At 33.9% G+C, this 14616-nt stretch overlaps 1 protein-coding gene across 3 annotated transcripts in view; it reads right to left on the bottom strand.

Annotated features, from left to right (window-relative positions):
- Adgrb3 (adhesion G protein-coupled receptor B3) overlaps positions 1-14616 on the bottom strand; it is a 695051-nt gene that overhangs the window by 384211 nt on the left and 296224 nt on the right. For all 3 annotated transcript variants that reach the window (XM_058578796.1, XM_058578794.1, XM_058578795.1), the window contains 2 exons: positions 7726-7890; positions 7001-7165 (listed from right to left, as the gene is read on the bottom strand). In XM_058578796.1, coding sequence (XP_058434779.1) covers positions 7001-7165; positions 7726-7890 — 330 coding nt within the window. The remainder of the gene's footprint in view (positions 1-7000; positions 7166-7725; positions 7891-14616) is intronic.

Genomic DNA, 14616 nt, shown 5'->3' with positions numbered 1-14616 from the left:
GCTGCTGTCAAGGCCTGAGAGAATAAAGAGTATTTATGAAGTGTTTCATAACACTGTGCCTCACAAAAGAAAAGGTTTTAGCTATCTCAAGCATACAATTGTATCAGCAATCTGTATGTTTCACTAGGAATTATTCTTCTAAGTGAATTTCGTATTTTAATTTATCAAATTCTCATAGTAATCTCCCTGGGTGAATAGAATATATTTTAAACATGAGGAAACCAAGGTAGAGAGAACTATGTAGCCTAAGGTTACAGCTGGAAGGTGATGGCTTGCAGACACAAACAAGACCCATTTTTAGAGTAGACATTGTCCCTAAGCATAGGGGTACTTTTGTTGTTGTTGATCTATGATAAATAAGTTATTCATATATTTTACAAAAAATTGTTTTTAAGTCTCGAAGACAGAAACGACAAACTTTAATTTTATCAGCAAACTGTGTGTTACAGATTGCCTGTGTGAGTGCTGGTCTAGATCATATTTTATGTACATACTCCCAAGCAAATTCTGTATTTTATCATTTAATCCTATATTTCAGCTTAGTAGATAAGATCACTCTAGTTTCAAGCTGTTAACTAATTTAATTAAACAATGGCTAACTTCAATTTTGAAGAATAACTAAATAATTCTTTACCAAGTTTTTATTAGACTTTTTAACATTGAAGTGCATTCCACATTTTGCTGGAAAATTTTACTTGCCTTTTTATATTATTTTAGGAAAAGCTGAGGATAAGAGTCCTTTTTAGCTTTCTCTAATCTTAGCACATGTAGAAAGTGATGACTTGGAGGCACACTGGCATGAGTGGCAAGGCTACTTGAGACTTGAGCCACCTGGCCACAGCCTCCTGTCAGGCCAGCTGCACTGAGGTCTTTAGGATCATTATTTGGACACACGGAGGGCCAATCCCAGCAAGGCTGGTTACGGGGTGGGACTGCCTCAAGGAGCTCTGACCTAAAAGGGTTAGTGGAGCTAAGATATGGGGAAACTGAATTACTTGTTATAGAAGTTTTGACATTTTTCCTGCCTCCGGCATTTCCTTCATTCATTTCTAAGGAAAGAAGTATCATATTACAAATTATAACCGCAAAAAATAGTTTAAATAAATTTCAGTTTATTATTAAAAATAATGTTAGTAAGCACTGACCCCAAAAGGGAGTTGTATTAATCAATTTCAGTAATTTTAAAGATTAACTTTAATTCCTTTATTTTAAAAATAATGATTAAATAGTGCCTAAAATTTGTGTTTATTTTTATTACAAATTACTGGAGATAGAAGAAAGAAACCAAAAAAAAAATGTATAAGTATTTCTCTACTTTTTGACTTGAGAATGCTCAGCATGTTGCCAAATATTTCTGTATTGGACAAAGTATGGTAATATAAGATTACAACAAATTGCCTTTTAAGTTTCTACCATGACAGAAGCCCTGGGCTTCTGTCAAAGTCTCATCTGATGAGCAATCTGTAAGACAAATTATGATAATAAAAGTCTCCATAGAAACAGGTTTGAAAAGGGACATAAATTACTATTTGATATAGATATTGATTCTTTTAGACCTCAGTGGTTTCTCCTTAATTCTGCCTACAAAATTCAGTTGATTTTTTTTCCCAGAACTGTTGAGTGGACTATATTATAAAACCCATGCTTTTGTGGGAGGATAGGACACTATTTTAAATATTTATTAAACAACAGGTGGTCTCTCTCACATAGGGTTATCTTCAAGTTCTAATTAATTTCCATGCTTTTTAGAAGTGACATGGTAAAAACAAATAGAACATTTAAGAAGAAAGAATTCAATTTCTAGTGCCACCTACTGTTAAACACTGAACCTAGTGTTTAGTTTTAGGTGATTGATGTGAACTTTAAAGTGTGACATTATTTGTTATGTCCAAAAATATTCAGTGAAAATACTTGCTTTAACCTTATGAAGAACTCAACCTATAATAGCATAATTCCCTGTAAAGTATACAGATACCATCTGACATCAGAAAAATCAGAAATTCCAATGGAATAGGAGCTTTTAAAAGCACTATTTGTGATGAACTAATAGTAGTTTAAAAAGAAAAAGGCAAAGCAGATGTCAACTTGTATGTAATTTTAACATAGAGTAGCTTTTTTTCTCTTTCAATAAGAAAATGCAAATTTTATACTCACATATCTGGATTTCTAATAGTGATTACATTTAGCCTTAAAATGGAGTACTACACCGGCGTTTTGAAGGGTCTAATTTACCAAACATATTAAACTTATCTCTACCAAAGACAAAATAATTGTACTGGAAGTGATTTATCTACCACCCCACTAACTGGGACCTGGGGAGAAAATAAGTCAATGTGAGCTAAGATGCTGTCTTCTTCCCTGACACCTTGCTCACACTCACTTATATGTGTATACAGTAGCTAATAGCCTTGGGGAATAAGAGGCAGCAAAAATATACTCCTGCTCAGGAAGAGAGAGGTGCTGGGGATAAGAAGATCTGTGTCCTGGCATTGCACAGTTTTTATCAAACCTGCTCAAATAATACTTAAGTTGTTTTTCCTGCTTCTTCATGGAACAGGAAAAATGAGGACTGGAGAACTGAGAGTTATGGATAAGGACTAAACCATCTTTACCCACACAACTAATTAACTGTCCTACTTTTCTTTATAGGACTGCTGTGAAGAGATCTTATTTTGGTTGAAATGAGTTAGCTGGAAAAACTTAAAATGGATTGTTTGTATTTTCATTATCAACAGATTACATAAAAAAATCCCTCATCATTTCTGAAGAAGCATGAATAAAATAGAACTTTGCAATCTTGTTGAGTAAGAATGAATAAAATAGAAGCATGAGTAAAATAGAACTTTGCAATCTCTAACCAAGAGAGGTGAGATGGAGGATTGCATTTCATTTCTCTGTTAGTTTTCACATTATTATTATTATTATTACTACTACTACTATTTTTTTTACTATAACAGATCATTGCACCCCAAAGGATGATAAGCAGACCAGCATCCTCAAAAATACTTGACATTTTATTAAAAATGCAAATTCTCAAATTCACCCAGACCTGCTGAATCAGAGTCTGTGGAAGTCCATCTTAGGAGTCTGCGTTTCAACAACCTTTCAGGATGATGTTTAAGTATACTAAAGTTCAAAAAGCGTAGCTTTGGAAAATGAGAGTGGGCAATAAAAGAAAAACAAGGGGGCATAAAGTGAGCAAGTTTTGTGATTCCTCCTACTGAAGTTCAAAGAAAATTATTCAGAAATTAAATGAAGTTTCTTTTGGTATTTGGAGGAGAAATTTACTGTTGCAAAGCAACTTTGCAGAGATAAGGAATGGTCAATCCCAGAATGACATTTCTACAAAGTGGGGGATTGAGTGTGTTGGGGGAGATTACATACATTATATTACAGGGTGCCAAATTCTAATACAAATGAATACCAATGTTCTTAGAAAGGTTTTGTGCTCCCAACATTACTGTCCTCCTTTGTTATGAATATTCAGAGATATCCCCAAAATTGCTGCATCTGTGACCCAAGGTGCTATTTCTATGTACACTTATGATATGGGCTAATTTGCTTCACAAGTTTTTCTGAGCACACTCAGCCTGCAAGTTACGCAACTGTCATTCCAAGAAGGAGGTTTTATTTATATATTTAAGTGTAATATCTTCCTGTAAATGGTAGATTCCTACTCAGTAATTAATGACTAAAAGAGTAATGGAACCTGGAAATAGAGTTGTAGAAATAGTGAGCTCTTCCCCTGAGAAAGTGACTAAGAATGTCCCCAAGGAACCAAAAAGTTAACAGAGGCTAAACCAGCTATAATATTTGCTTTCTAAATAATAGTATCTAGGAAATTATTAGAAAAAGAAATGAAAAATATAACAACAACAACAAAAAAAAAAAACACGGAAAACTACTACCATACTACTATTTTACTCTTCAGAGTCTGAGGGTATACAATGACAGTGAGGTAAATAAGATTATTATTTGGCAAATTTGACCAATTTAAAAGTTGAAACCCTTAATTATCTTCCCTGTAGTTATTCTATTTCCCAGCTACTAGTATTTATAAAAATAAAATTTCCATCCCTACAGTTTCTTATGATGACAAAAGAAAAATCTTATTCTTGGTTATGATATTTGTAAAAATCTTTAGGTTATCCATTTACCCTTAAAGAAAAGTCCTAACACTGATGTGCAAATATTTTTATTGTCTACCTTTAGTAGACATTACAGCAGCTTCTAATTAAGTCCAGATGATTAATTATTATTTTCACTGCTTATCTAGACAAAGATGTAAAAGTATTATATCTCCTTCCTGACTACAGAGGGTCTCCTTGCACACTTGATTAATTTGTTTTGCTTTCAGATTAAGTGAAGCATAAAAATAAATAGCAGTTTTGCCCAGGTATCTGAAGAAATATTCACAATGATAATAGTAGAAAAAAATTATTGTTCTAAAAGGAACATTTGTTGAGGCTTTGTTATTGATGAAAAGAGGAAAAATGCCTTAGTAAATGTTTTGGTAATTTGAAAGTTTTCTCCGTTAATATTGTCTATGTGCAAATGTGCACCTATAAAATGATTGGAATTGAGAATATTAAGGTCCTACTTACAAAAATGATACAGTGACCATAGAAGAAATCAAGGAAGATTAGGATCTCATTTATAGATCAAGTCTACTGTAGAAAACTTAGAAATACTGTTGTCTTAATAAAATAATATTACTGCACATGAAAAAAGTTAGATAAATATAAGCAAACTATTTTGATAAAACATTTTATATTCTCTATAGTGAAATGCATTTTTGACGTTAGTAGTCATATAAAGCTTTTGAGAGACAATGTAATTTGTGTTTATATAAAAGTATCAGATCAGGATGTATTCAAAGGCCTAGTGTATAAACCTGCATGTGTGTGCATATGTGTGCATGTATGTGTATATATAAATATATATTTGTCCCCGTGAAGCAGTAATTTGTTAATTATTTACCTGATTCAAGAATTCATTTTAATTACGTAACTACATACTTGTAAATAATTTGTTGTTCCTTTCATATATTATCCAAAAGAGTAAAATTAAAATGTTAATAATACTCCAAAATGTATGGTGTAATATAAAAGGTATTTTTAATTCTATGTGATAATTTTTCAACTTGCCTTAAATCACAAAAGCCAACAAATAAACTGAGGCAATACAGTACAGTATTTTTCTTATAAACTTATTTGTAAAATGTTTTCCAAACAGCAGGTGGCAATCTTGGTAAATTCGATTGCACCAGAACCATCTTACCTAGATATATACAGATGAAAGACAGTTTTAAAAGACCTGTTAAGAATTATAGTATGCTAAGACTGGTTAAGGTAACTTCAAATACTACAAGAGTCTTGTTTAATCATGCTTTATTGTCTAATGAAATTTGTCCCTAGGTGAACTTAATGTTTTTGTTTAATGCTTCTTTATTTCCAGGCAGCACAGGAGTCATTTCACAGTGCTAAACTGTGTAGGTATCCTTCACATCAAAATGCTGCATGCTGTTTACTTCTTATCATTCTGAATTCATAAGGCTTTAGAATTAAAAAAACAACAACAACACTGATCTTAATCCCAAAGAAAACCTACTGACAAATTGCTGCTCTTAAAGTTTAGTTCCAGTTAGTATTCTTGGTGTTGAACTGTGAGAAATGTTTAGAAGTCTAATTATGAAGAAAAGAAAAGTTTTGACTCCTAGATATCTCTGAGAGTACTGTGGTTTTTATAAACAGATGCAGTCATGTTTGATAGAGACAGAAATTCATAGGTTTCTGAACTGAAGAGATCTGCAACTAGTTGTGCTCACTATATTTTCAGTGTCTGTATAGCAGGAGAGACAGACAGCTTCCCCACAGGGACTGGCTACCAATAGAACAAGAGATTCAGATTCTCTAAGTTCAGCCTTTTCCTGTATACCTCACTGTGAAGCACTGTCAAATTTTAAAATTTCATCATATCACATTTTAAGTGTGCTTATAATAATTTTGCTTATGACATCATCCTATAAATTATATTTATTGAGTTTTCAATATGCCAATAATATTTTATTGAATGAACATGTGATTTGGAAGAAATCTCTCTCTCTCTTTCTCTCTCTCTCTCTCTCTCTCTCTTTTTTTTTTGCAAGGTGGCACTGAGGATTTAACCCAGAAGCACTCAACCACTGAGCCACGACCCCAGCACTTTTTATCTTTAATTTTGAGACAGGGTCTCCTTAAACTGCTGAGGCTGCTTTGAACTTGCAATCCTCCTGCCTTAGACTCCTAAGCCACTGGGATTATAGACATGCACCACTACGCCTGGCAGAAATCTTTCTTTATGTAATCTTTAAAAACATATGCTTTATAATCTGGAAAAGTTCTGACTTTCATCCTTTTCTGTGCTTATATGGAAAAATATTCTAATGTAGTAGCACTTCAACTCTTTCACTGGTAATTTAGACTTTATGCTTTCATTTTAGAATATTTCTCTCATAGGAATTTCTTTGTACAGTGGAAATTGGTGAAAGGGGTAGGAACAGAGATGTTCAATGGCATCCATCAAAGTGAGGTTAATCAGCAATAGAACATAAAATGTCTGAATTTCAACATCATCTCTTTAGCTTCTCACTGAACTATTTAACATATCTTTGTATTTATGGTATATATAATATAAGGCAACTTGCTTTGTGTTATCAGTAAACAAACATTTCAGAAAATGGTAGAAAAGTTATAAGCTAATTTAAATCATGGTCTTCCATATTTTTATTACCATATTTTTCAATGTCATTTTTCAACAAATCATTTAAAACCAATAAAACTATTCTATGACACCTCTGGAGGGATTTCCCATATAATAGAGAAAACGTAAATTGCTGGGTTATCATTAGCAATCTTTAAACTGAGGAAGTACTGTCCTTGACTAATGGCATTATTTTTAATCTTTTGTAAATTTCAGGTTGCAAACTGTTTCCATTGGGATCATTTCTGTTCATTCTTACCAGGGCATCGCTGTTCACTGCATCGTCTCACTTCTTCGCCTGTTCCTTCACATTGCTGTCCTGTGATTGCTGCACCCTGACAAGTCCTTATTCTTCTTTCCCAACCTCCATCACAGGATTTAGAACATCCACTCCAATGGCCCCACTGATTCCACTGACCGTTGGCTAAAAGAAATGTGTCATGGTCAATGACAGTGCTCTACCACACACTGATTTAGGAATCTGTATATCTCAGAACATTACAACCCCTTGAATTTTTATTAATCTCCACCATGAATAAACTAGTCAAATATTTGACTTACTGGACAAATAAAGTTCATTGTAATTAGCAAATGGTTATATTAGTGTGTCTGACTTTTGTGTCTGACGAGTTAGACACACTTACTTGTAAAAGTGTCAGTTCAGTGCTAAACTTTGTTAACTTACTTGGTATTCAGTCTCCTGAATATGTCACTTTACTAACATGGTATTTAGTAGAATAAACTCTGATATACTGGCTTCATTTATTAGGAATATAAAAATATCTTATTATTCCATGATTGTCTGGCATGGCTCTGTCAGGTTTTATTTTATTCACTTATTTATTTTATTTTTCATGGTGATGTGGATTACGCTTGGGGCCTCACCTATGCTAGGCAAACATTCTAACACCAAGCTATAGCCCCAGCCTGGTTCTGCCAGGTTTTATGAATGGCAGGCATTCATTAGATGCAGGACTTACTTACCTGTACACTCAGGGTTATAGCACTCTCTGCTTTCTGCCCACGGTCCTCTGCATTCAGAGCCCCCATGAGCAGCTGCAGTGCACTGCCGGCTTCTCTGCTGGGTCCCATTTGAGCATGTCACTGAGCACTGGCTCCATGAACTCCACTCCTGCCACTGTCCATCAACTATCAAAGCAGAAAGAGAAACATTGTGAGGAGATCTCCCTATTGGGAAGTCTGTACAGAAAGCACACAGTAAAACTAACCTTAACAACGAATCCCCACCAGTGAATTCTCAGGGAATGCAATGGAAGGTCACACTAACATAAGATTTTACTATTACCTTCAAAACTATTATTACTTTTTCACTTATACTTTCTTTTATGTATCCCCAGTATCTCTTTTTTAAAATTTTAAAAAATTGCTCTAATTAATTATACATGACACTAGAATACATGTATGCACTTTGATATATCATACATAAATGGAGTATAATTTTTCATTTTTCTGATTTTACATGTTGTATAATCACATTGGTCATGCAGTCATATATGCACATAAGGTAATAATGTCTGATTCTTTCTACTATCCTTCTTACCTCCATATCCCCTCCCCTCCCTTTACTCCCCTGTACCTAAAGTAACTCTATTCTTTCCACCCACCCTCCCCTTATTGTGAATTAGCATCTTCATATCAGAGAAAAGATTTGGCCTTGGGTTTTTGGGAAGTGGCTTATTTTGCTTAGTATAATATTCTCCAGCTCCAACCACTTACTGGCACTAGTATCTCTTTTGATTCACTTATTTCTTCAAAGCTATTGATCATTCAAAAATACAAGGTCTTGGGCCCCAACTTAGAGTACCAAAGGTGAAAAATCAATAAATACTAACCAATGCATCAAGAGCTCATATTTTAGAGAGGGATCTCTTAAAAATAAACCATTAATTGCCTACTAAATAAATCGCTGATAATAGTGTGTTGCAAAGTTTGATTTAGAGCACTATGACAGAAAGACTAGGAAGTTTTCCTTGACAAACTGAGGTTTCAGGCAAGCCCTGAAGAACACTGAGAAAATACTTAGGACATGGTTTCTCTACAAAAGGGTACACAAGTGTCTGAGGCAGCAGAAATATGGGCACTTGCAGGAATTGGAATGAGGCCATAGTGAACAGAATCTAGAGAGCCAGGTAAAGAGAGATGGCAGAGGACAATGGTAAAAGAGCAGAGGCCAAATTCTGCAGGGCTTTTGTCAGCTGTGTTATGAGTTTTGGCTGTTATAATCAGATTAATAAGAAGCCCTTGAAGGATGGCATTGATCTAGTGCAGCGTGGAGAAAAAGTTACCCAAGAAATAAGGGAGGGTCTGAAGCAGTAATGAAGAAATGTTTGGAGGAAATCAGAAAGCTGCTGGGGAGGAGAGGTGAGAGGAATACCTGAAGGACTGGCCTTGGAAGCAAAAGCAAAGAAAGCATGCAAGTCATTTTCAGATATCTGTATCTGATCCTTAGGATCTAATATGGACTGTTAAACTTGACTAGTCTTATCAGTCACTGTGATAGGTGTTAAAGAGGGACAGAGGAAGAAAAGCAAATAAATCCCAACCTCAAAAATCTTATAATTTAATACACTATGCATGTACATAAACAAATTAAAGGTCAAAGGCAAAAACATCTTAACAGGCACATGAAGGATTTAGGCTTTCACAGGATGGATCACATCTGTTTAGGGAGTAATTATATTAAGCTTAGAATAGTGAGATTTGAATAATTTAGAGAAAGGAGACAGCACTGACAAAGGCAAATGCCACAAAATAAAAGAGAAAAAGGAGTCAACAAAAAATATTTACCAGGTTAAAATAACTTAATTAGCTTACATGTTATAATGCACTCACATGTGGCTACTTTTTCCCCTATCATTCCATGGTTCTTAGTCAATTTGATTGTAAGTGAAAGAGAATTCACCATAAATCCAAAGTTTTGAGAGAAGCCAATGTTGTTGTGAAGATCCAAACAAATGAGAAAGTCTGGCAGAATATGAGTAAGTACTTTCAACCTAATTCCAAGCCTTACATGTTGCTATACTTAATAAATCCTTTATGAGATTAAAAATTACAAAACTCCAATTTGATCATCCCATTCATGTAATTTTAGCATCTCACTTTATTAAAAGTATCTGATATAATCTTATTGGCTATGTAGTACATTTGCAGGACAAAAGACACAATTTTAGTGAATCAATACGACATTATAAATTATCCACTTACCTTCTATTTTGGCTTTAAAGATGAGTGCATTTTTCATTTCAGAATTTGGCTTTTCAAAGATAACACTTATTGAGCTTGCATTATGAACCCTTACTATTCTAAGCAATCTGAGAAGGGTTTATAAAAATAAGACTTATATCTTGTTCCTTACAATCTGTTTGGCAAAAGAATGCACAAGTATGCACATTTTAGAGAAAGCAAAATGAACAGAGATGAATTTGGTGATGCCATCCTAATCTAAGTTACTATAAGAAAGAAATGTGTGCTGTCCTTAAATATTCAGATTTGAAGTGATTTTTAAGTATGTTTTAATATGAATAGTTACACACAAGCAAAGAAAGGAGGATATGTCTTTATATATATGAAGATGTGGAGTCAGGAATGTGCAAATAAAATGTAGACTTTGGAGAGAAGAGAAGTTGGTAGGGAATTATTATTCCTTGAGGAATGAGAAAAGACCTTACTAAAAAGAGATTAGAAAGAGTGAGACATCTGTTTTTGAAATGTTGTCCTCATGAGGCTTCTTCTGAAGGGTGACTTTGCCTCATCATTAGTAAAAGAGTGAAAATTAAAAAAGCAATTTAAAGACTTTATGTTCATGTATTTACAATATTAGTTGCTCAGTCCTTTCTGACAGTGGACATATTCTATATTTTGGCTTATGTTCAAAATTGAGTTAATATTAGAAATTCGAGGGACATTTGAAGTTAAACACTATCATAAATTTTTTAAAAAAATGCATCCAAGATGTGAATGGTTTTGTTCATGAAGTCAGTTTCAGGAAAGAAATAACAATGACATCAAAGATGTATCAAGTGGACTCTTTTGCTCTTTTATTTTACACTGAGAACTGAAAGGTCTTTTATTGAATATTAGCTGCACTACTATGAGTGAACTGAATTGACAAAGTATCTTTTTGGACATAGAAAAAAAAAAAAAAACAAGGGGAGAAAACCCAATATGAAATGTAATGCAAAAGTCCAATATGTGTTCCTTTAATGTGTCAAGTTCAAGTTACTGGAAAAATGGAAAATTGAGATGTCAGAAAAGAGAGAGACATTATATATACATTATAAAATTCCTTTTAGTACCGTTAGATGGGTTTTATTGTTAAGGTTTTGCCCATGTCATATCCTAGAAGTTTTCTAAAAATTCATTAATTAGGATGTTCCTTTTAACGACCTCAGCCCCTAGATGATGGATATAGTAAGTTCATTTTATGAAGTAGAAAAAAAAAATGGAGGGTAGTAAGGTTTTAGGGAGGTAGATATTAAGTTCTGTTTTGAACATCTAAAAATTTCCAAGGAGGAAATATGCATTATCTTTCAGAGATAAACACTGAAATATTTGAGAATAAAAGCCATTTACCATGTTCCATATCTATAGTTCTTTTTTTTTAAATTGCCCCTCATGTAGATATTCTAGGACATGAATGAATAGCTTTTTATTTTATATCTCATGTTTAACTGGGAAGCCAAAGTGGTGAGGGAGCAGCTCCTTCCACCCTACTCACAGGTTTGGCACATAGCTAATAGAGACAGTCAATGCCCCCCCCCCCCCACCCCCGTATACAGTGTCAGTCCTATGTTTTCAGTTGACCCCTCCATATTTGTAAGAGAGGGCTTCCAGGGTAATTGCAAACCTACAAATTTGAAAGAAAACAAACAAAAACAAACCTCAAACTATTGTTCTAAAACTGTAATCCTATTGAAAACTGATTCATAACTAGGTATTTTGTCAGAGAAGAGTTTTCTGATATGTCAGTGTTAAACACTCCCCAACCCCTACTGAAATCTCATAAACACTAATAAATAAAGATTTACTGACAGTTTAGGATGTGTCTTCTTGGACCTGGGAGAACTGTGGTGACAAAGACCCACTAAGCTCTGCCCTCACAAATGCATACTCTGGGTAGATATGTGAGAAACCGATGATAATCAAGTAAATAAATAAATCAACACATAAAAGCCTCGGTTAGAGGTGTTAGGAAGAGAATGTGAGGAGGGTACTGTGATAGGAAAATGCTCTGCCAGTCCTCTCTGAGGAGACAGTACCACAGCTGGGTCTGAATCACTAAATGGAGCCAGCAATTCAAAGTCTTGTGGCAAGCTCTGTCCAAGTGCAAAGGTTTAAGGTCCCCAAAATTATGTGTGCTCCAGAAAATAAAGAAGGTTGAGTCCTGTGGAGATCATGACAAGGAGAAAGAGGCAGGAGATGAGCTCAGATGGTGTGCAGAAGCCAGATCTTACAGGGTTCTCTGGCAATATGACCAAGGAAGAAGTTAGCTATGATAGGATTTTAGTAGGAAAGTCATAAATTTACATTTTCAAACTTAATTTTTGTCATATCAAGAATAAATTGTAAAGGGTCAAGAATGTTGGGAGAAACTAAGAAACTATACTATAGTCCAGATAGGGCTAACGTTGGCTTGAATTGTGATAGCAACATTGGGTGTAAAAAGAAATGGATCAATCTGTGAGATTTAATGGATTTGGAGCCATATAGTTGGTGATAAGGTATAGAAGAGTGGAGTCAGGTTGAGAATCCTACTTAATCAAATACATAAAGGGTGGATCCTTTTATTGAACTGGATTAGACCAGTGGTTTGAGGGGTTATAAAGCCCTGGAAACCAAATTCTGTATTTATGATATTTTGTTTGGAATGACATTTTAGATATAATACAGGGATTATTATATTATATTGTTTAAAATTGTGCCTCTACTGTTAAAAAATGTTTTATTTTAAAGACATAGTTATGCACTATTTGAAGTAATTCACTTTGTCTTTAAACATTTGCATAGAATGAAATTGAAAGATGTAATAAGATATTCCATGCAAATGGGATCCAAAAGATACACACACACACACACACACACACACACACACATTTGGTACCAGAAATTGAACTCAGGAGTGCTTAACCACTGAGCCACATCTCCAGTCCTTTTTATTTATTCATTTATTTTTATTTTGAGACGGGATTTCACTAAGTTGTTTAGGGCCTTGCTGAAGTTCTGAGGCTTGCTTTGAATTTGCTATCCTCCTGCTTCATCCTCCCCAGCCACTGGGATTACAGGCATGGACTACCACACCTGGCAGCAATAGGCATATTTATAAACTATAAGGAGAGTTTAAGTCAAAAGTAGCAAAAAGAATCAAGAAAGGTCATTATATATCGATAAAGGGGTCAACTGAGCAAGGGAAAATAATTCTAAATATTAATGCACCCAATATCAGATAACTCAAATAACTGAAGCAAATATTATAGACCTAAAAGAAGAGATAAACTCCAATGTAATGATAACTGAGGGCTTTAATATCCCACTTTGTGCAATGGATAGACAATACAGGTGAATATAAAGAAACATGAGAGCTAAATTGTAAATAATATCAAAATAATATCTACAGAACATTCTATCCAATAGCTGCTTAATACACAGTTTTCTTATCAGCATGTGGAACATTCTCAGGGACAGATTGTACATAGATATGTCACAAAACAGGTCTCAAATCTTTAAAAATTGAAATCATATTGAGTATTTTTTTCTAACCACAATGTAATGAAGCTAGAAATCAATAACAAGAAATCTTGTGATTATACAAATGTATGGAAATTAAACAACTTCCTCTTGAGCCAGTGGATCAAGGAATAAATCAAGAAGAAAATTTAAAAATTTCTTGATACAAATGAAAATGGAGAAAGCATACCAAAAGCTATAAGAGTCAAAAAAAATTATTAAGAGAGAAGTTTATAGCAATTGATACATCAAAAAAAAAAAAAAAAAAAGAAAAGAAAAAAAAAAGGAAAACCAAACTCAAGTAAACCACCTGTTAGTGCATATCAAGGAACTAGAAAAATAAGAACAAACCCAATACAAAATTGGTAAAAGAAAAGAAATAATACATATATGTGCAGAAACAGATAAAATTACAAAAGAGGTATAAAACAGACAGTTCTTTGAAAAGATAAATGGAATATATAAACAGTTGGCTAAACAAAGAAAATGAGAAAGAAGGTTCAAAGTAATAAAATCAGAGAAGAAAATGTAGACATTACAATAAACATTATAACAGCACAAAAATACAAAGGATCATTAGAAATTACTATGAACAACTATACACCAACAAATTTGATACCCAGAAGAAATGGACAAATTCCTGCATGCATATACCTTATCAAGGTTGAGTCATAAAGGAATAGACAACCTGAACACAAAAATAACAAAAAATTCCCTTCAAATAAGACTGGACTGCATTGCTGAGTTATACTAAACAGTTAGAGAATAACTCCCAATTCTTAATTTTTTCCAAAGAATTGAAGAGGAAGGAATTCTTCTAAACACATTTTATGAAGCTAGAAAAACCTGAAACCAAAACAAGACAAGGAAACAACAAAAAAAGATGAACATAGAAACAAAAATTCTCAAAAATGCCAGCAAACCAAACCCAACAGCCCATTAAAAAGATTACTTAATGGGCTCAAGTGAGATTGATCTGAGAGATGCAAATCAATAAGCACAAAACATCACATGCACAGAATGAAGGACAGAGGCAAAAATTGGATATCCACAGGGAGAAGGATGAATGTAGACCCCTTATCTCTCACCAGTCACAAAAATCAACTTGTACGACAAATTAAATGTAAAACC

The sequence above is a fragment of the Marmota monax genome, unplaced genomic scaffold (assembly GCF_021218885.2).
Source record: "Marmota monax isolate L192 unplaced genomic scaffold, Marmota_monax_Labrador192_F-V1.1 WCK01_AAM20220418_F8-fsc00091, whole genome shotgun sequence".
Taxonomy (NCBI): Eukaryota; Metazoa; Chordata; class Mammalia; order Rodentia; family Sciuridae; genus Marmota; species Marmota monax.
This window is presented reverse-complemented; position numbering and strand designations above follow the sequence as displayed.